Raw genomic sequence first — 15,275 nt, forward strand, 5'->3', positions numbered from 1 at the left:
AATTGCATGATTGCTTTAATTTTCAAGTTATTACTCATGATAAATGTTTAGACTTTGCATGCTTCAATGTATGTTTTAATTATTGTTTATAATTATATATCTTGCACTGCATTAAACCCTTTACAAAGGTAACAGTAAATTTCCTCGATTGGTAGTGAATCCAAGAACGATTCACGAAAATGAGAGAGAATGAGCAATTTAAAATGTACGTTTCTGTTAGCGACTTTTATGGTAGTTTTCGAGTATTAAAGTCGAATGGCAAACCGATTGGTGCTTGTGAATTCAAAATACAATGTAGTTTTGAGATCATAAAGCATTAAGTTTAAACGCTCAGCTTTACCAATGGTTAACAGCCTAATATCTTTGTCCATTTAATTCTCGAATGAGTCTAGTCCCTAGACATTCGAATAGATCGATGCTTAGAGAACTTTAGAAGCTTCTGGTAAGATCATCTAGTTGAAACAGAATATCAACATAAATAAAATGGTAAGAACTTTGATGGAGTGACATTGGACATGTCTAACAAAGTATAAAAGTCAACACTTGAGAATTCAATTCTTAAGACTATAAGAAAGGGTACAAGAAATAGGAAAAACAAGGAACAAGTGAAAGGAACTTACAATTCCGTTTCTACCTATAAGTTTATGTTTAAAGAACAAGTAACCTAGAAATCAAACTTCCTTGGTATCATATACCGCTTGAGGTTCTTACTTCGGTAATAACTCAAACAATGGAAGCTAGGCTACACTAATGACCTACAAGTGAAAATGAAGCATGGCATTGATACATTAGTTGTAGGGTCATCTAGTTTGTTTTAAGTCATTTCAAGGCTGGAACTTAATGGCTATTATGTTCCATAATCAGCATACCTAAATTTTTGTTTTCAAACACAGAACGACTCAAATTCAAGAAAAACAAAAACAATGTTTGTTTGTTTATTTGAATGAAATGGTCATTTACGGGTTGAGTCAATATGCTTGATTAAAACAAACAAATCTTTAACGATAAGAACTTTACTAGGTTCAAATCAATCTCTTGATTTGAGTTCCACAAATCTTTGGCATTGTTACTTAGACCATATCAACAAGTTAACGTTCTAAAGCTCTATTTTGATGGACTTTAGTCTTACTTGTTGAAAGTAACAAAAGATATGAACTATTGTTAGAAACGCTTAGACAATAGAGTTCAAAGCTAAAGAAAGATTTTATGACTTTATTATTTAACATGGTTTTGAGTGAATATGGATTTATTTACTCAAAGTGATATAAGTTTGAATCTGTTTGGCTAGTTCAAATATTCATAGAAAAGTATAAAAACGTCTACTTGGCAAGAAATCATAATGATCTAGGTTAGATCATGTTGATGATTACTTAAGTAAAGAACGATCATCAATGATTGTGTGTTGTATTTTCACGATCTAGCTCCATAAGATATGGCATATCTACGTTGGAATGATCGAAGTCAATTAGTACTTGATTCGATCAATGATGAATCATAAAGACTTTTCCTAAAATTTCTAAAACAAAATGCTCAACTTCCACCAAACTAAACCAAATTCGTCAAAGCTATTGAAAAGTAATTTCAGAATATCTTTTCATAAATATATATCTAAAGAGTTGCCAAACTCAATGGGAGCTTAGTGTTTGTTATTCGACAAACTAAGGCCCATGTCTAGATATATGTTTCATTGTGATTTATTCAAATGAGACACAAGGGTATCGTTTCTACCACGAATTTTTGAGAACAAAATGCCTGTTTGCTCGAAATAATGTCCTTTTGGAGGTTCGTTTCCAAAATGACAAGTGGGAGAAAATAGACCTCGAAAGTCTTCGAGGCGAACAACAAACATAAACGGACATTCCGGAGACTTTTCGAAGTTCTTCAGAAAATCCGAACACTTATTCTTAAGGACTTTAGAAGTGGCTTTAAAGAATAGACATCTCTTAGAAGACTTTACAAGTGCTTCAAGGAGAACGGAATATTCAAAGGACTTTCAAGTAGCTATTGATATTCTATTGTTTGATGTTCTATACCCAAGTAGGCATAGAGTTTAAGTCACTGAAACTATGAGATTCTTCTATTAGATAGTGAAGAAACATAGAGTTTAGGTCAATAAAACTATGAGATTCTTCTATTAGATAGTGAAGAAACCTACAACTTGCAGTCAAACTATTATCATGTAGATTAATAGAATTGTGACTTGTAAGAAAGCTATGACGAAACCCATATTCCCTAAAATGGTTAGAGGCCATATATAGAATCAAATGTTTTAGATGGTTAAAGGCCATAAAACATAACCAATGTTTTGATGACAAAATTGAAAATTTGTTGATTAGCAAGAATAGGTTAACACCTATTGGTTGCAAGTTGGTTTTAAGGATAAAAACCATCAAACATGGAATTGTGTTCACACACAAAGCTAGATTAGTTGCTAAAAGTTTACAAGCAAATTCATGGCGTGGATTGTGTTGAAACCTCATGCATAATCGTAATGCTCAAGTCTATAAATCAAGCAATGATTGCATATTGGTACATATGGCAATTGGATGACAAAACGTATTCCTCAATCAAATGTTGGAATAAACTATGTACATGGTATGTCATAGGATTTGTGGATCCAAATAGATGATTGAAAAGGAAAGCTAGCTTATGAAATCTTAGTACAGATTTAAGCAAGCATTTGAGAATTGGAATTGTATTTTAGTGAAGCTAATAAGTATTTTAGTTTCATAAAATGTACATGATTCTTATAGATGTATAAGAAGTTTAGTGGGAGTAGGTAAAACTTAATTTGGTCCTATGTGTATCACACACATATCTCTCTATTGTGAAATGACATTCAAATTCTAATGACTTAGATTTGAAATTATTCATCAATGATGGACCAAGGCGAAACTTAGTACATACTGGGTATTAAGATCTATTTACAAATTAAAGATCTTATAATATTGTTTTAGATTTAAGTAATGGCATTTACTAAATCAAGCACGAAAGACTCAATTGGAGATATTCGACCCTTGTGAATAAATCTAAGTAAAGAATGTTTGAACTATGTATAAGCATTTACTAAGTTAAACATCAAAGAATCTAATGAGATTCTTAACCTATATTATATGTCAAAGAATTTAGCTGGATTTAGTATCTACTGAAACTAGATGAGCTACAGTTACATGAATAGAATTCAATTGGGAATTCTTCTGCAAAATAATTTATCATGTATGATATAATATGAGGATCGCCATAAATGTATCGTATGGCTTTAGGCATGACGAACATATACCAATCTCTATTGATCTAAGTGAAGATCAACTAGATTGAGATCAAGGAAAACTTATGGTACTTGAAGAGGTACATAAGATTAGTTCTTAATTCAAGGAAATAAAGATAAGCTAAATATTGATTCTACGCGCATAAACACTGGCAAAGGATCAAAAAAGATTCCTTTGGAGTTAACCATTGGCAAGGACGAGCTATAGAGCATCGTGTTTTGAAATGGCAACATGGATTAAAGACCATGATTTGTTGCATGGAAATTAAATATTAATTTTTGTGCTCTGAGATACAGATGGAAAGTCTTCCACATATCTATCAACTTCTTGGATAGGTAAATCCAAACAAAGCATCACTAGCAACCTATACAGTTGAAGTAAAAGTACTTATTGCCTAAGAAGCAATAAAACAGGGTTGTTTATGTTAAAGATTTCTTCTCTGAACTTGGGTGGATCACATGTCTGCTGGCTTAATGGTTCTTCATTGTAAAATGCGTAGAACCACTATTGCAGCAAGAAAGACTAGATCACAAAATAAACATACTCAAAAGATCTTATCATCTATCTCGAAGAACATTCGATGAAAAGGATATTAAGATTGGCAAAGCATGATAACTAAACCTATGCAACAAGTGAGAAACAACACTCACGTTCTGGCACTGGACATCAAGCATAACTTTGAATTCCATGAACTTTTGTAAAGATGGGTTTGAGGCCCATGGTTGTAAAACGTTAGGGTTGAACATTTATCATATATGAAATGGATTTTCATATTCCATTTAATCTTGGTTTAGTATTAAATGATGAGTCCTTTCAATTTGACGATATATTCAAGATAGACTGTCAGGACCAGTCCTATGACTAAGAAATGTCTATCAAGTGAACTTGAATGTCAAAAGTTGAAAATGGTCCCTAGTCGGATTTTTCTATAAAGATGGACGCATAGAAAACGTTAGACGACTAGAATGCAAGATGACTAGTAGTTTTGTTTCTTGAACCAGGGCCGGCTCTGACGATTTGGTGGCCCTGTGCTAAGATTATCAATGGAGTTTATATGAGGCCCCTACAAAAATATCAATTATTTTAGAATAAAAACCATCCCTATTTCTCGGATCAAATATGTCTAGTTGTCTAAGTCTCTACTATGTAAACATTTCCAGATTGGTTTGTAGCGTTTTCTTGCCTCATTATCATCCACATTATTCCCACCCTCATTACTTTCATTTTTAAGGTCTATTTTAACAAAATTGTCATTATCAGTAGGATTATTACGATCTGATTCATTATTTCATGAATTCAACCAGTCCACCAACATTATTCTTTTCGACTTTTCGTTTAAAAGCACATCACTAGACACTAGCATCATATTCATCATTAGCACAATTATCATTTAAAGTTTCTACATTCTCCTCCATACCACCACTATTATGGGCATTAGATTATCCTGAGACAAATCTAATTCTTCCATTCCTTTTTACCATTTACATTTTTCAGAACCAGGAGGCATAATTGATAATTCAATAATTGAAAAATTAAATAGAATAAATACAATAACAAATACTATATTTCAACATTTGAGAAATCAAACAACAATTTAAAATTATAGCGATAAAAATCATAACAAAGATAGATATACAATTAACCTGGATTGATTGCTTGTCAACCGAAGAAAGATAAGAAATTGATTGCTTCCAAAAACTAACTGCCGACTTCCCCTCTTTGAATTGAAAAAATTCGAAGCTAAAGATTTTTTTTTAAGGACGAAATTGTAGATCTTGATACTTGAGGAAATTAAGAGACTTAATTGACTAATTTTTGGAAATAGAATCTGGGAAGGAGAGAGAATTTGAAGAATTATTTTGGGATTTGCACATTTGACTGTTTCAATTGAACACGGGGAAGGGAAGAAGATGGGTAATTTTTTTTATTTTTTTTTAAGGTTTAATCCAACAGTCATAATTTTTTTGGGCCCCCAAATTTTGGGGCCCTGTGCTATAGGTCCGACGAGGCCGCCCAAGGGCCGGGCCTGTCTTGAACTATGTGGACATGGCAATGTCGCAATCATTTGCATAGATACTTACTTTGAGAAGACTAGTATCGGACAGACCTATGAAACTTTACTGTAAGAGATGAAAATCTGTCATAAGTAAATTTCATTAAAAATTATTAGACACTAATCCTCAATACCTGAGTGATTTGAGATTACTTGTTTGAAAACTGGTTACTTTGACGTTGTCAACCGTCGCACCGTAAAAGGAGGCTATAAAGGCAACGCTCGGGTAATCACCTATCAAACGAAGTCTAACCTCAAGATCGCAAGATTGGGATTGTCTTCCGATAAATCGGGATGAGATGCTGAAAGTTGTACAAGGCCACTCGGAGAGCTAGAAACTGTAAAATGCATGGCCGTGCTTAGATGAATCATAGGCTATGATTATCTATTTATTTGATCAGTTGAACTCTGAAACCGAGAAACACCTCTGGACATAATAAGGATGACAACTCTTACCTTATGTTCAAGAGCAAGCATCGAGAGACAAAGGAATTAGGAAATGCACACTTGTCCCTAAGGACAAGTGGGAGACTGAAGGAAATAATGCCCTTGGTCCAAGTATGCATTTAATGATAAGTCTAATAAATGCGGTTCAGTGTTAATTATACAAGTTAATAATTCAGTGAGATCAAGTGAACTGAATTCCTAGCTAGAGGCCGCTTCAGTTCAAGAGGAATTAATAATATTAATCCACAGCTTACTCTTGACTGAACCCATAGGGTCACACAAATAGTACGTGAACGGATCAAGTATTTAATGGAATTAAATACTCCATATATGGATATTCGGAATCGACGGATCTCGGTTCCAGTGGGAGCTGAAATCGTCAAAGGCAAATTATGAATACTCCGGAAACGGTGATATTGCCGGAAACGGAAATATGGATCGTATCGGAATTATAAATATTATCCAAGTCGTAGATGTTGCCGGAAACGGAAACATGGTACGTATCGGAAAATATTATCGGAAATGGAAATATTGCCGGAATCGGAAATATTGTCGGAAACGGAAATATTGTCAAAATCGGAAATATTATCGGAATCGGAAAATAATTCCGGAATCGGAAATATTAAATATTTGTTCGAAACGGAAATTAATTCCGGAATCGGAAATGTTAAATATTGTTCGTATCGGAAATGAATTCCGGAATCGGAAAATTAATCGGAAGCGCATCGTACGAATTAAGCATCAGACGAGCTTGCTAGACGAAGGCCCAGCACGAAGCCAGGCCCACTTCTAGCAAGCCCAGCGCGCGACACAAGCATCCAAAGGCACGCCAGGCCCAGCGCAAGACCAGGCCCTACGCGCCAAGGCTGCGACCAAGCCTGCGAGCAACAAGGCTGTGAGGCAGCGCATGGGCTGCGAGGCAGCGAGCTCGTGTGGGCTGCCAGCGATGGGCTTCGGGCGCGCGCGGGCATGGCTGCTCGCATGTGGGCCGTGCTCGTGTGCGTGTTGGATTTTGTGCATACATCGAATCCTTAAGTGATTAGGATTAGATTAATTTTCTGAATTACTAGTTTTAATGGAACTCTAATTCTAATAGAGTTAGAATTCTTGAGTCCTAGTAAAATTCCAATTCCATATTCCTACTCTATAAATAGGTGATGATATTCACAATTTATGGATCGAATAATTCAAGTATTCATATATGTTTTAGGCTTAAAACTGAGATTTTTATTTTCCATAATATTCGAAAATATTACATAGTGCAATTCTAGTTAATTAAATCTAAGGCGGATCCGAACGTGTTGTGGACTATCTACGGAGGAACGACATTTGGAGTCCTAGGCTTGTTCTTGTTCGGTTCGGGCGCAGCTAGGGAGGGCACGCTACAAAGTGTATGTGTCCTAAATTATGCTAATTGTTATGTGGCAATTAATTTGGATTCCTGGCTTTATGGTTTTTCCGCATGATTTATATTCAGTTATATGTATCATAACCTAACAGTCCTGGTTGTGATTTACTAGGTTTTTACAACTGATTTCATAATGTACTTTTGTGCAGGGCCGGCTCCGAGAATTTGGTGGCCCTGTGCTAAGCTTATCAATGAAGCTCATATGAGGCCCCTAAAAACAATTTGAGGGGAATTATTAACTATAAACCTATTATTTATTTATTTTTTTGGTAAATAAGATAATTTTTATTACCAAAAGGTAAAAACTAAACAACATTCAAACAGAAAAAACCGCTAAGGGAGCACGAACCCGCATCCCAAACAAAAATCACATAAGATACAATGCAGGAGCTGCACCGGTCACTGCAGTCAGGCAGCCTGTACACCACTACACCATCAACAAATTAACTACGATAAGAGCACAAGCACGCAACAGAGCAAGCAACACTGCAGTAGTAGAGCACAACAACAACACACCATCAACAAATACACACTGCAACAACATAGATACAATGCACCAGCTGCATCAGTCACTCAGTCAGACAGCCTGTACACCGCTACACCAGTCAAGCAGACCTGCAGACTGCAGTAAGCTTGCACAGCAGGAACACATCTGAACAAGAGGCCTGAACAACAACTGGCCTACACAACAACAACAACAGATTGGCCTGAGCAAACCAGAATCTAAGGCAACAAAACCAAAGACAAACTAATTAACCAAGTTATTGAACAATCAAACAACAATTCAAAAATACATAAAAATTATAGCAATAAAATCATTGAGAAAGATAGATACAACCTGGATTGAATGCTTGTCAAACGAAGAAAGAGAAGAAATTGATTGCTTCCGGCCTTCCAATAACGAACTGCAACTCCCGATTTCCCCTCTTTAATATAAAGTGACATGAAACAGAGAAGATCTCGCATTAATCTAAGTTCAAACCAAACAAATTAAAATAAAAACAAATCTATTTCAAACGGTGAACAAAAACGTGAAAAATGAAATTTCGGAGACAAAAATATCTAACAATTTTACCCCAAATTAGATGAACAAAATAAAATCTGCAAAAACTGATGTTAAGAAACAAAATCAAACCGGCCGGAAAAAAATTGAAAACTGATGAAATAAATACAAAAAGCCATGGAAGCGAGAGAAAATATACCTGATTATAGACTTATAGTTCAGAGCCTCAGGTCCAACTGCATCGTTATTGAAGGAATGAAGGGCTATTTGAATTGAAAATAATTCGAAGTAGATATTGATATTTAAGAGATTTTCTTGATACATATATAAATAAATGAAATTTATCCGTTGAATACCATGAATTTAGATGGGTAATTTCAGAGAATGAATTGATAGAGAGGAAAACAAGGATGAACGGTACTTTTTTCATAATTGCAGAGAAGGTAGGAGAAGAATTCAGTCAATTAGAGTATTTTTAGGAGAGATAATTAAGGGAATTAAGAGAATTAATTGACTATTTTTTGGAAATCAAATCATGAGAAGGAGAGAGAATAAGAATTTGAAGAGTTATTTTAGGAAGTTGGGGTTTGCATGTTTGACTGAACTCACGGGGAAGGGAAGGGAAGGGAAGAAGATGCTTTAATTTTTTATTTTTTATTTTTTTAAAGTTTTAATGCAACTGGCGAAAAAGAATTTGGGCCCCCCTAAATTTTGGGCCCGGTGCCGTGTATCCGACCAGACCGCCCAATGGCCGGGCCTGCTTTTGTGGACTGATGGATTAAATCAATTAGCTTTGGGTTTATGTTGAAATTCGGTCAAATTGCTCTAAAATAACCCTAACTGATGCAGGCTAGAATCTGAATTGCTTTGGTAATTTTTTCTTTTGCCTGATTGTTATGTATTTGTTGACTTTATGGTTTTATGGGATTAAATGTGAGAAGATTATCTGTTTTCTGCAGATTTGGTTCAATTAAACACTATATCATAGGTAAGAAGTTGGTTTCTACTTGATTTAGTGAGTGATGAGATGATGTTGATCACTTCTTTACTTGTACAACTGACTGATTATAATGTAATTGTTGCAGACTAGCAATACAACAAATAAGTAACAACCTGGTGCTGCTAATAAATTCAACAAATATCTGTAAATATATTCCTCCTAGTTTTCAGTTTATTTTGTTAGATTTACTTTTAATCATCAGCTTCGTTTATGGGTAAACAATGTTTTTGATTATGTTCTAAAATTATTGAGTGAATCAACTGAATACTGCTACAATCACTAAAGCTACAAAGAACAAGTATTTCCTTTTTTTTTTTTTTATTGATTCTTGATTGATTATGTTCATGAACTGTCTTATTCTTTTCTTTTTCTCCTTTTTATTCGAGGTATATTGTACATACCTGACATTGTCTATGTGTGTTGGATGGTATTCATTAACTGCAACTGTATTAGATGAGCTTGACCACCTATATTGTTAGAAAACTTTGTGATTTGACTGTCCATGATCTTGCAGAAACAAAACAGAGAAGATTGGCAGGTGGGCTTACTTCCTTGTTGAATCTTCTTAGAAGCTCTCAGAATGAGACCATACATCGAGTTGCTGCTAGTGCTATTGCAAATTTGACAATGAATGTTGAGTTTAGCTAACTCTTTTTCTGGCATTCTTCCACTATTTTTTCATTTTTGTGCTATTAAGTTTCTCTTTTCTTGTCACTTCAGAAACCAACCAAGAGATGATTATGGCCCAAGGAGGAGTCGGTTTACTATCAGTAATTGCGACTATTGCAGAGGATCCCCAAACCCTTCGTACGGTAAACCACAAATTTCATAACGTTTGAGTTTCGAAGTGTCTTAATAGAGATTTATTGGTTTTTCTTCTTGTATTGAAGGACATTGGGGTATAGATGTTAGATCTTGATCAAACAGTTTCAACTGTAGTTCCGACTTGTCTGGGTCTGCTAGTTCATGTTTGCTAGCTGGGTTTTTTTTGTGTGTTCTGATTGTTGTACTAAGCTGCAGTAGCTGAGTTTAAAGGAGCTTTATGGGTGTTTCAGTCATATGGAGGAGGTCCTAACACGTAATGTATGATGTTGGCTTGAGGATCGGAGCATGCAGTTTCTGTTTTATGTTTTTCAGTTTCGAGGTGACAGTTTGGTGGTGTTTATTTTTGAGAGATTTATTTTACTCGGTTTCTATTTTGGTAGGATTAAATAGGTTGAGGTGCTGTTGTTGCTTGAGGTGATGCTGTTGGTAAGGTGTTGATGTTGCTTGGAGCTTTTGTGTGCTAAGGAGCTGTTGTGTGCTTGGAGCTGCTGTGTGATGTTTTTGTTTGCTTTTTCTTGGATGTACTACTGCAGGCTGGTTATTTAGGAAGTATTTTTTTTTTCTTTTGTTGGATTTAATGGTCTAGAGACCGAAGTTGACCTCGGTTAACTTTCTTTTTGTTTCGATTATTATATTGCATGGCCAAACAAAAAAATTGGTGTTTGTGGATGTTTTTTTAAGCAACTATGAAATTTATCAATTTAAATTATTGTCTATTGTATATGTTAATTTCACATTCGTGGTTGTTGTACATGTTAATATTTATATTTTAAAAAACTAAAAAAATATAAATGTTGCATATAATAATCATTGTAGTAGTAGTAGTAATAATAATAATAGTAATAATAATAATAATATTTTTTTAAAGAAAAATGTTACCTATTAATTAACAAGGTGTTACATTGGTTTGCAAAAGTGATACATAATGTCGAATAAAGTGTTACTATATGTCAAACGATGACTGAAAAGTGTTACCTAATATTCAACAAGGTGTTACATTAGTTTGCAAAAAGTGATACATAATGTCGGAAAAAGTGTTACTATATGATTGGAAAATGTTACCAAATATAAGTAAGTGTTCCATAAGAAATAACAAGTAAGACTTCAAAAATGATACCAATGATATAAATAAGTGTTACATAAGAGGATTTATAGTAACACTTTTAAAAATGTTATCATACGTTACCCAAAGTGTTACATAAGACCTTAGGGAACATGGGCGGATGTATCACCCACTAAAGTGTTACCTATTATCTATGATAACACCTTTGCCACATTATGTAACACTTTTTAGGTGTTACATAAACTCAATTATGTACTAGTGCGGGCACATCTCTCTGGAAAACTCAAAACGACTATTTCCAATAGCTTCTTTCAAAAAATATACAAAGGGTCTTCCCTTCGTGTGCGGGCACACCTATTTGGGTGTGGGCGCTTTGTATTTGGTGCGAGCGCACCACTTACTTAAATTTCCTTCTTTTCCTTTTGAATTCGTCCAAGTCCTTACAAAATCAAAATAAACGAATAAAAATGTAATTAAAATAAGGAATACGATCTAAACTAAGAATTATGGAGAATTAAAATTAAACTAGAAGTAGAAGCAAAATCATAAAATAAACATTATTAAACGAAAACTCTCCAAAAATAGCCAAGGCAAGATCTAAAAGAAAAGAATACTAAAAACAAGAAAATAAATGAAAAAGAAAAACTACAAAAGTTCTAGAACCGGGTTTTTATTATGGAATAAGCAAAAGAGAATGAAAATATTTCTAAGTCAATAAACGATTGCATGCTAATAGATGTCCAAAGGTCGAGTGAAAGATTCACATGCAAAGCATAAAGAACTAAGAAGTTTACAATCCTCTATCCCCTCCACAACCAAACTTATTGCGTCCCCTCTCTATATTCAAATCCACCCTCAATGATAGTTTCTCATGACACCACGAAGGTGCCGGAAAAGAATAGAATTTTAAGAGAGAAAAGAACGCTACACGACAATCTTGGCATGACAAACTCGCTCCATAGGCTTTACTTATTCCTCCCTCCACCGAAAATGACTCAACTCTCTAAGGTAAAAATGACTTCTAAGGTCTAATGTTAGGCTAGGGTGAAGGGTGTGGAAAAATTTGGGATTTGGAGCTAAAATCTAAAGTGAAGCATCAAAATGAACTTAACTCAAGAAGATTGGACTAAAACAAACTATACCACTTTTTTGGGGTTCCCCAAAGCTTATTCAACAAACAAAACCAAACTAAACATCTGTTTGAACTTTTGTTTGCTTCCCTTTTCTCCTTTTTTTTTTTTTTCTGTGTTTCAAGTGAAACTTTTCTAATTGCCTTGTTTTCCTCTAATTTTGGCTTTTTCTCTAATTTTTCCTTTTCTTTTTATTCAACATATACAAGAAACTTTCCAAAATTTCCATTTTAATCAACATTCCACCATTCTTCTCAGATTTAATCAAATACCATTGATAAAGATATTTTTTTATTTTTGCAAATCCATAGAAGGGTTATGGCCTTATCCTATCACTTTGGTAAATTGTACTGCATATATGGTGCTTTCTTATTAGTGTAAGTTCGATCTTTTTTTATTTTTTTATGGTCTAGAGATATCTCTTTATATAATATGAATTGCAACAAGCTATCATAATCTCAAAGTTATGTGAATTAATTCCTTCTAATCAATGGCTAGCAGTTGCAGTAAGCTTTGGAGGTACTACTCTCTTTCTCTTCCTTATACTTTTAATATTGAAAGGGTGATTTCAAAAGATATATCAAGTTCTAACACCAAACCAATTACAGAATTTTGTTATTTTGGAGTTATATAGTGTCCAGGCACAAGAATACATAAATATGCAACCTATATAATTTTTTCTTTGTTGCATCTATTCATCATGTATTACTGTAGATTGTAATATACTCTGTCATTTGACCTGTCTATTTTTATTATCGATCAAACCAACTGTGGGTTTTAAGAAATTTCATGACATAAGGCATGATATGCGTTGGTGATAAGGAGGAGCTAAGTTCCTTATTGAAAGCTTATGATAAAATGTCACTTTTCCCTAATTGTTGATAGGTTAACATGTGATGGAGAGAGGTGGAAGGTGTACTCGAGTAGTTGCTTAATTATCTAATTTTTAACTACTTTTCTATAATTTCCCATAATAGAAATAGTAAAGTAACTTTGGAATTTGTTTGCTGATGTATACATAGTTGTGATATATAGACTTATGTTAAGCTAGATGATTTTAGTTGTTGTGGAAGTTATTGGCCGGTTTCCTTTAATTGGTTTAAGTGTCTATAGATCCTTACTAGTTCTATTGTTTTATGGTTTTTCTGTCCGGTTCTTGTAGCTTAGCTTCAATCTTCTTTCATGTTATATGATCCCCTGTTTCTTCTTATATGATGTTTCTTGGGCACTTATTGATCTCATTATTTTTGTGTAGGGTTGAAGATTACAGTGTAATATTAGTAAAAGCACTTATGAGAGGAGAAATTCAATTACGAATAGAGGAATTCAAGATTTGAGAAATTAAGCAAAGTACAATGAATAAAGAGTGCTAGAATAGACCATTTAGTGTTATTTGAGACAAAAGTAACATTTATTTGACCCTTCAATTCCAAGTATTAATTACTTAAGTTTTTACCGGAAGTGTCTTCCAAAAGATACTCCTATATACACAGTTCACGATAACAGCAGAATATATAACTATATTATATTTTTAATACTTTTTGGTCTGTTAATTTTGTTAATATGCTCTTTATATTGATGCATATAAATTTTTTTTTTGACTGTTTTATTTTGTAACTACTCTTTGTTTGGATGGAATTAAATCAAGAACGACATCCTATGACATTTATAGTACTCCTATTATTTTAGAAGCGTTTGTTCTGCTTTGTTCTTAGCTGGTTAGTTCCCTTGGCTAGGGATGTGAGCCAAATGTCAAAGTTAGTGTCCTTTTACTCACAAGTCTTAAATAATTACGAAGTATTTAATTTGTATATTACAAGAACATTTTTCAAGCCTGGTTGCTTGAGGTTTAGCAGGCTGGAGCTGCTGGTCTTCTCCAAGTGTTTTGGTATGTGGGTTGTAGTCCTGGCTGTTGTGTAGTGATTCGGTTGGTCAGATCAGCAACAGGTTATATGAAGCAGGTTTTAGGTTGAATAGGCCGTGTCCTCAAGGCCTAAAACAAAACAAGGGGAGGCGCAACTACCCTTCCAACCAATGCACCAACATGAAATATGCCCAATCCTAAAGAATGCAAGAGTTAGAGTGATATTACCGGAAGTATCGTGGGAGAAAGTCCCGCAAAGAACCGAAAATACAACGAACTCACTATAAAGATCACCATGCATGGAAATGCTAGATGAAATGACCTCCAACTCAAGGAGGCGCGAGGGAAACAAACTCAATGAATACAAAAAATTAGTATACAAGGGCCACCTTGGACAAAACAACAACCATCAAGAAGAAGTCAACAAACATGCAATCCCACACGACGTGGGCAAGAAGTAGCAAACAAAGAGACATGGAGCTTCAACCAACACCCCCCCCCCCCCCCCCCCCCCCCCCAAGCTAGGAAAGACCATAAGAAAACAAAACAAACCTATCCACCCATGTAGCTCACCTCTCCCCCAAGCTAATGTAGAGCATACCATAACAACTAAAATGATGGGGGAGAGGTAGAATGGCACCTAAGTGCCACTCGAGCTAGCACCCTTACCTTTCCGAGCATTCTCACGCCTTTTCTTCGCTTTCCGGCGTTGGTAGGCCATTGCCTCCTCGTCGATGAAGGGAGTAAATTTATAGTTAGGGTCCACGTCGGGACCCCAGGCGTCGGTGTAAGGGGGGAAATTGTAATTGGGCACAATAGGGTACTGTAGACACCTAATTCGTGTCTTCCCTTATGGGATGATGACGAAAACATTATCCTTGCTAGGTGGTGGGTGCAACTCCGTGCGAAAACCCAATTGCTAAGATATATTCCAAAATCCAATATCCAAAGTCTGACTCCCAAGCCCGTTCCCATTTCGGAACTCGGTACAAAAATCAATTTCCAAAATTCAAGTTCAAAATCCAAACACAATCTCACCCAATGGAACTCTCCGTCGGTTTTACAAGGCCATTTGCAATCAAAATGCAATTAAGCGATCCAAAAATGGGTGCCGACCCGCAAAACCGAGCATGTCGGTCCCCGTCCCGTAAAACGGAGTCCAAATTCAAATCCCGAATACAAAAACGTGGTTTTTTTAGCCGCAAACCTTTGC

At 35.0% G+C, this 15,275-nt stretch overlaps 1 protein-coding gene and 1 long non-coding RNA gene across 3 annotated transcripts; one reads left to right on the plus strand and one right to left on the minus strand.

The window, feature by feature from the left end:
* Nucleotides 1-7,340: 7,340 nt before the first annotated feature.
* Nucleotides 7,341-10,330, minus strand: LOC130464260 (uncharacterized). Of its 2 annotated transcripts, none has more exons than XR_008924636.1 (3): nucleotides 9,729-10,330; nucleotides 8,380-9,647; nucleotides 7,341-8,103 (listed from the first exon to the last, which is right to left on the minus strand). XR_008924636.1 is itself a non-coding variant. In XM_056833733.1 (3 exons), exons 1-3 carry the CDS (start codon nucleotides 8,502-8,504, stop codon nucleotides 7,751-7,753), a joined length of 321 nt encoding a protein of 106 aa, XP_056689711.1. In that variant the 5' UTR covers nucleotides 8,505-10,323; the 3' UTR covers nucleotides 7,341-7,750. The 2 variants fall into 2 exon arrangements, 1 of the variants encoding a protein (XP_056689711.1); XM_056833733.1 differs by having other exon boundaries at nucleotides 7,341-7,858; nucleotides 8,016-8,103; nucleotides 8,380-10,323.
* Nucleotides 10,331-11,826: 1,496 nt separating this feature from the next.
* On the plus strand, nucleotides 11,827-13,735 carry LOC130463744 (uncharacterized). The gene is made up of 2 exons (XR_008923881.1): nucleotides 11,827-12,717; nucleotides 13,454-13,735. It is a non-coding gene; the product is annotated as an uncharacterized lncRNA (long non-coding RNA).
* The last annotated feature ends 1,540 nt before the right edge of the window (nucleotides 13,736-15,275 follow it).

This window comes from Spinacia oleracea, chromosome 6, assembly GCF_020520425.1.
Source record: "Spinacia oleracea cultivar Varoflay chromosome 6, BTI_SOV_V1, whole genome shotgun sequence".
NCBI classification, from domain to species: domain Eukaryota; kingdom Viridiplantae; phylum Streptophyta; class Magnoliopsida; order Caryophyllales; family Amaranthaceae; genus Spinacia; species Spinacia oleracea.

Coding starts and splice junctions, on each gene's coding strand:
- LOC130464260 (XM_056833733.1), bottom strand. CDS start 8,504: ATGTATCAAGAAAATCTCTTAAATATCAATATCTACTTCGAATTATTT. Junction 8,104..8,379: donor AACTATAAGTCTATAATCAG/GTATATTTTCTC, acceptor TTTATATTAAAG/AGGGGAAATCGGGAGTTGCA. Junction 7,859..8,015: donor TTGACAAGCATTCAATCCAG/GTTGTATCTATC, acceptor GTTGTTGTGTAG/GCCAGTTGTTGTTCAGGCCT.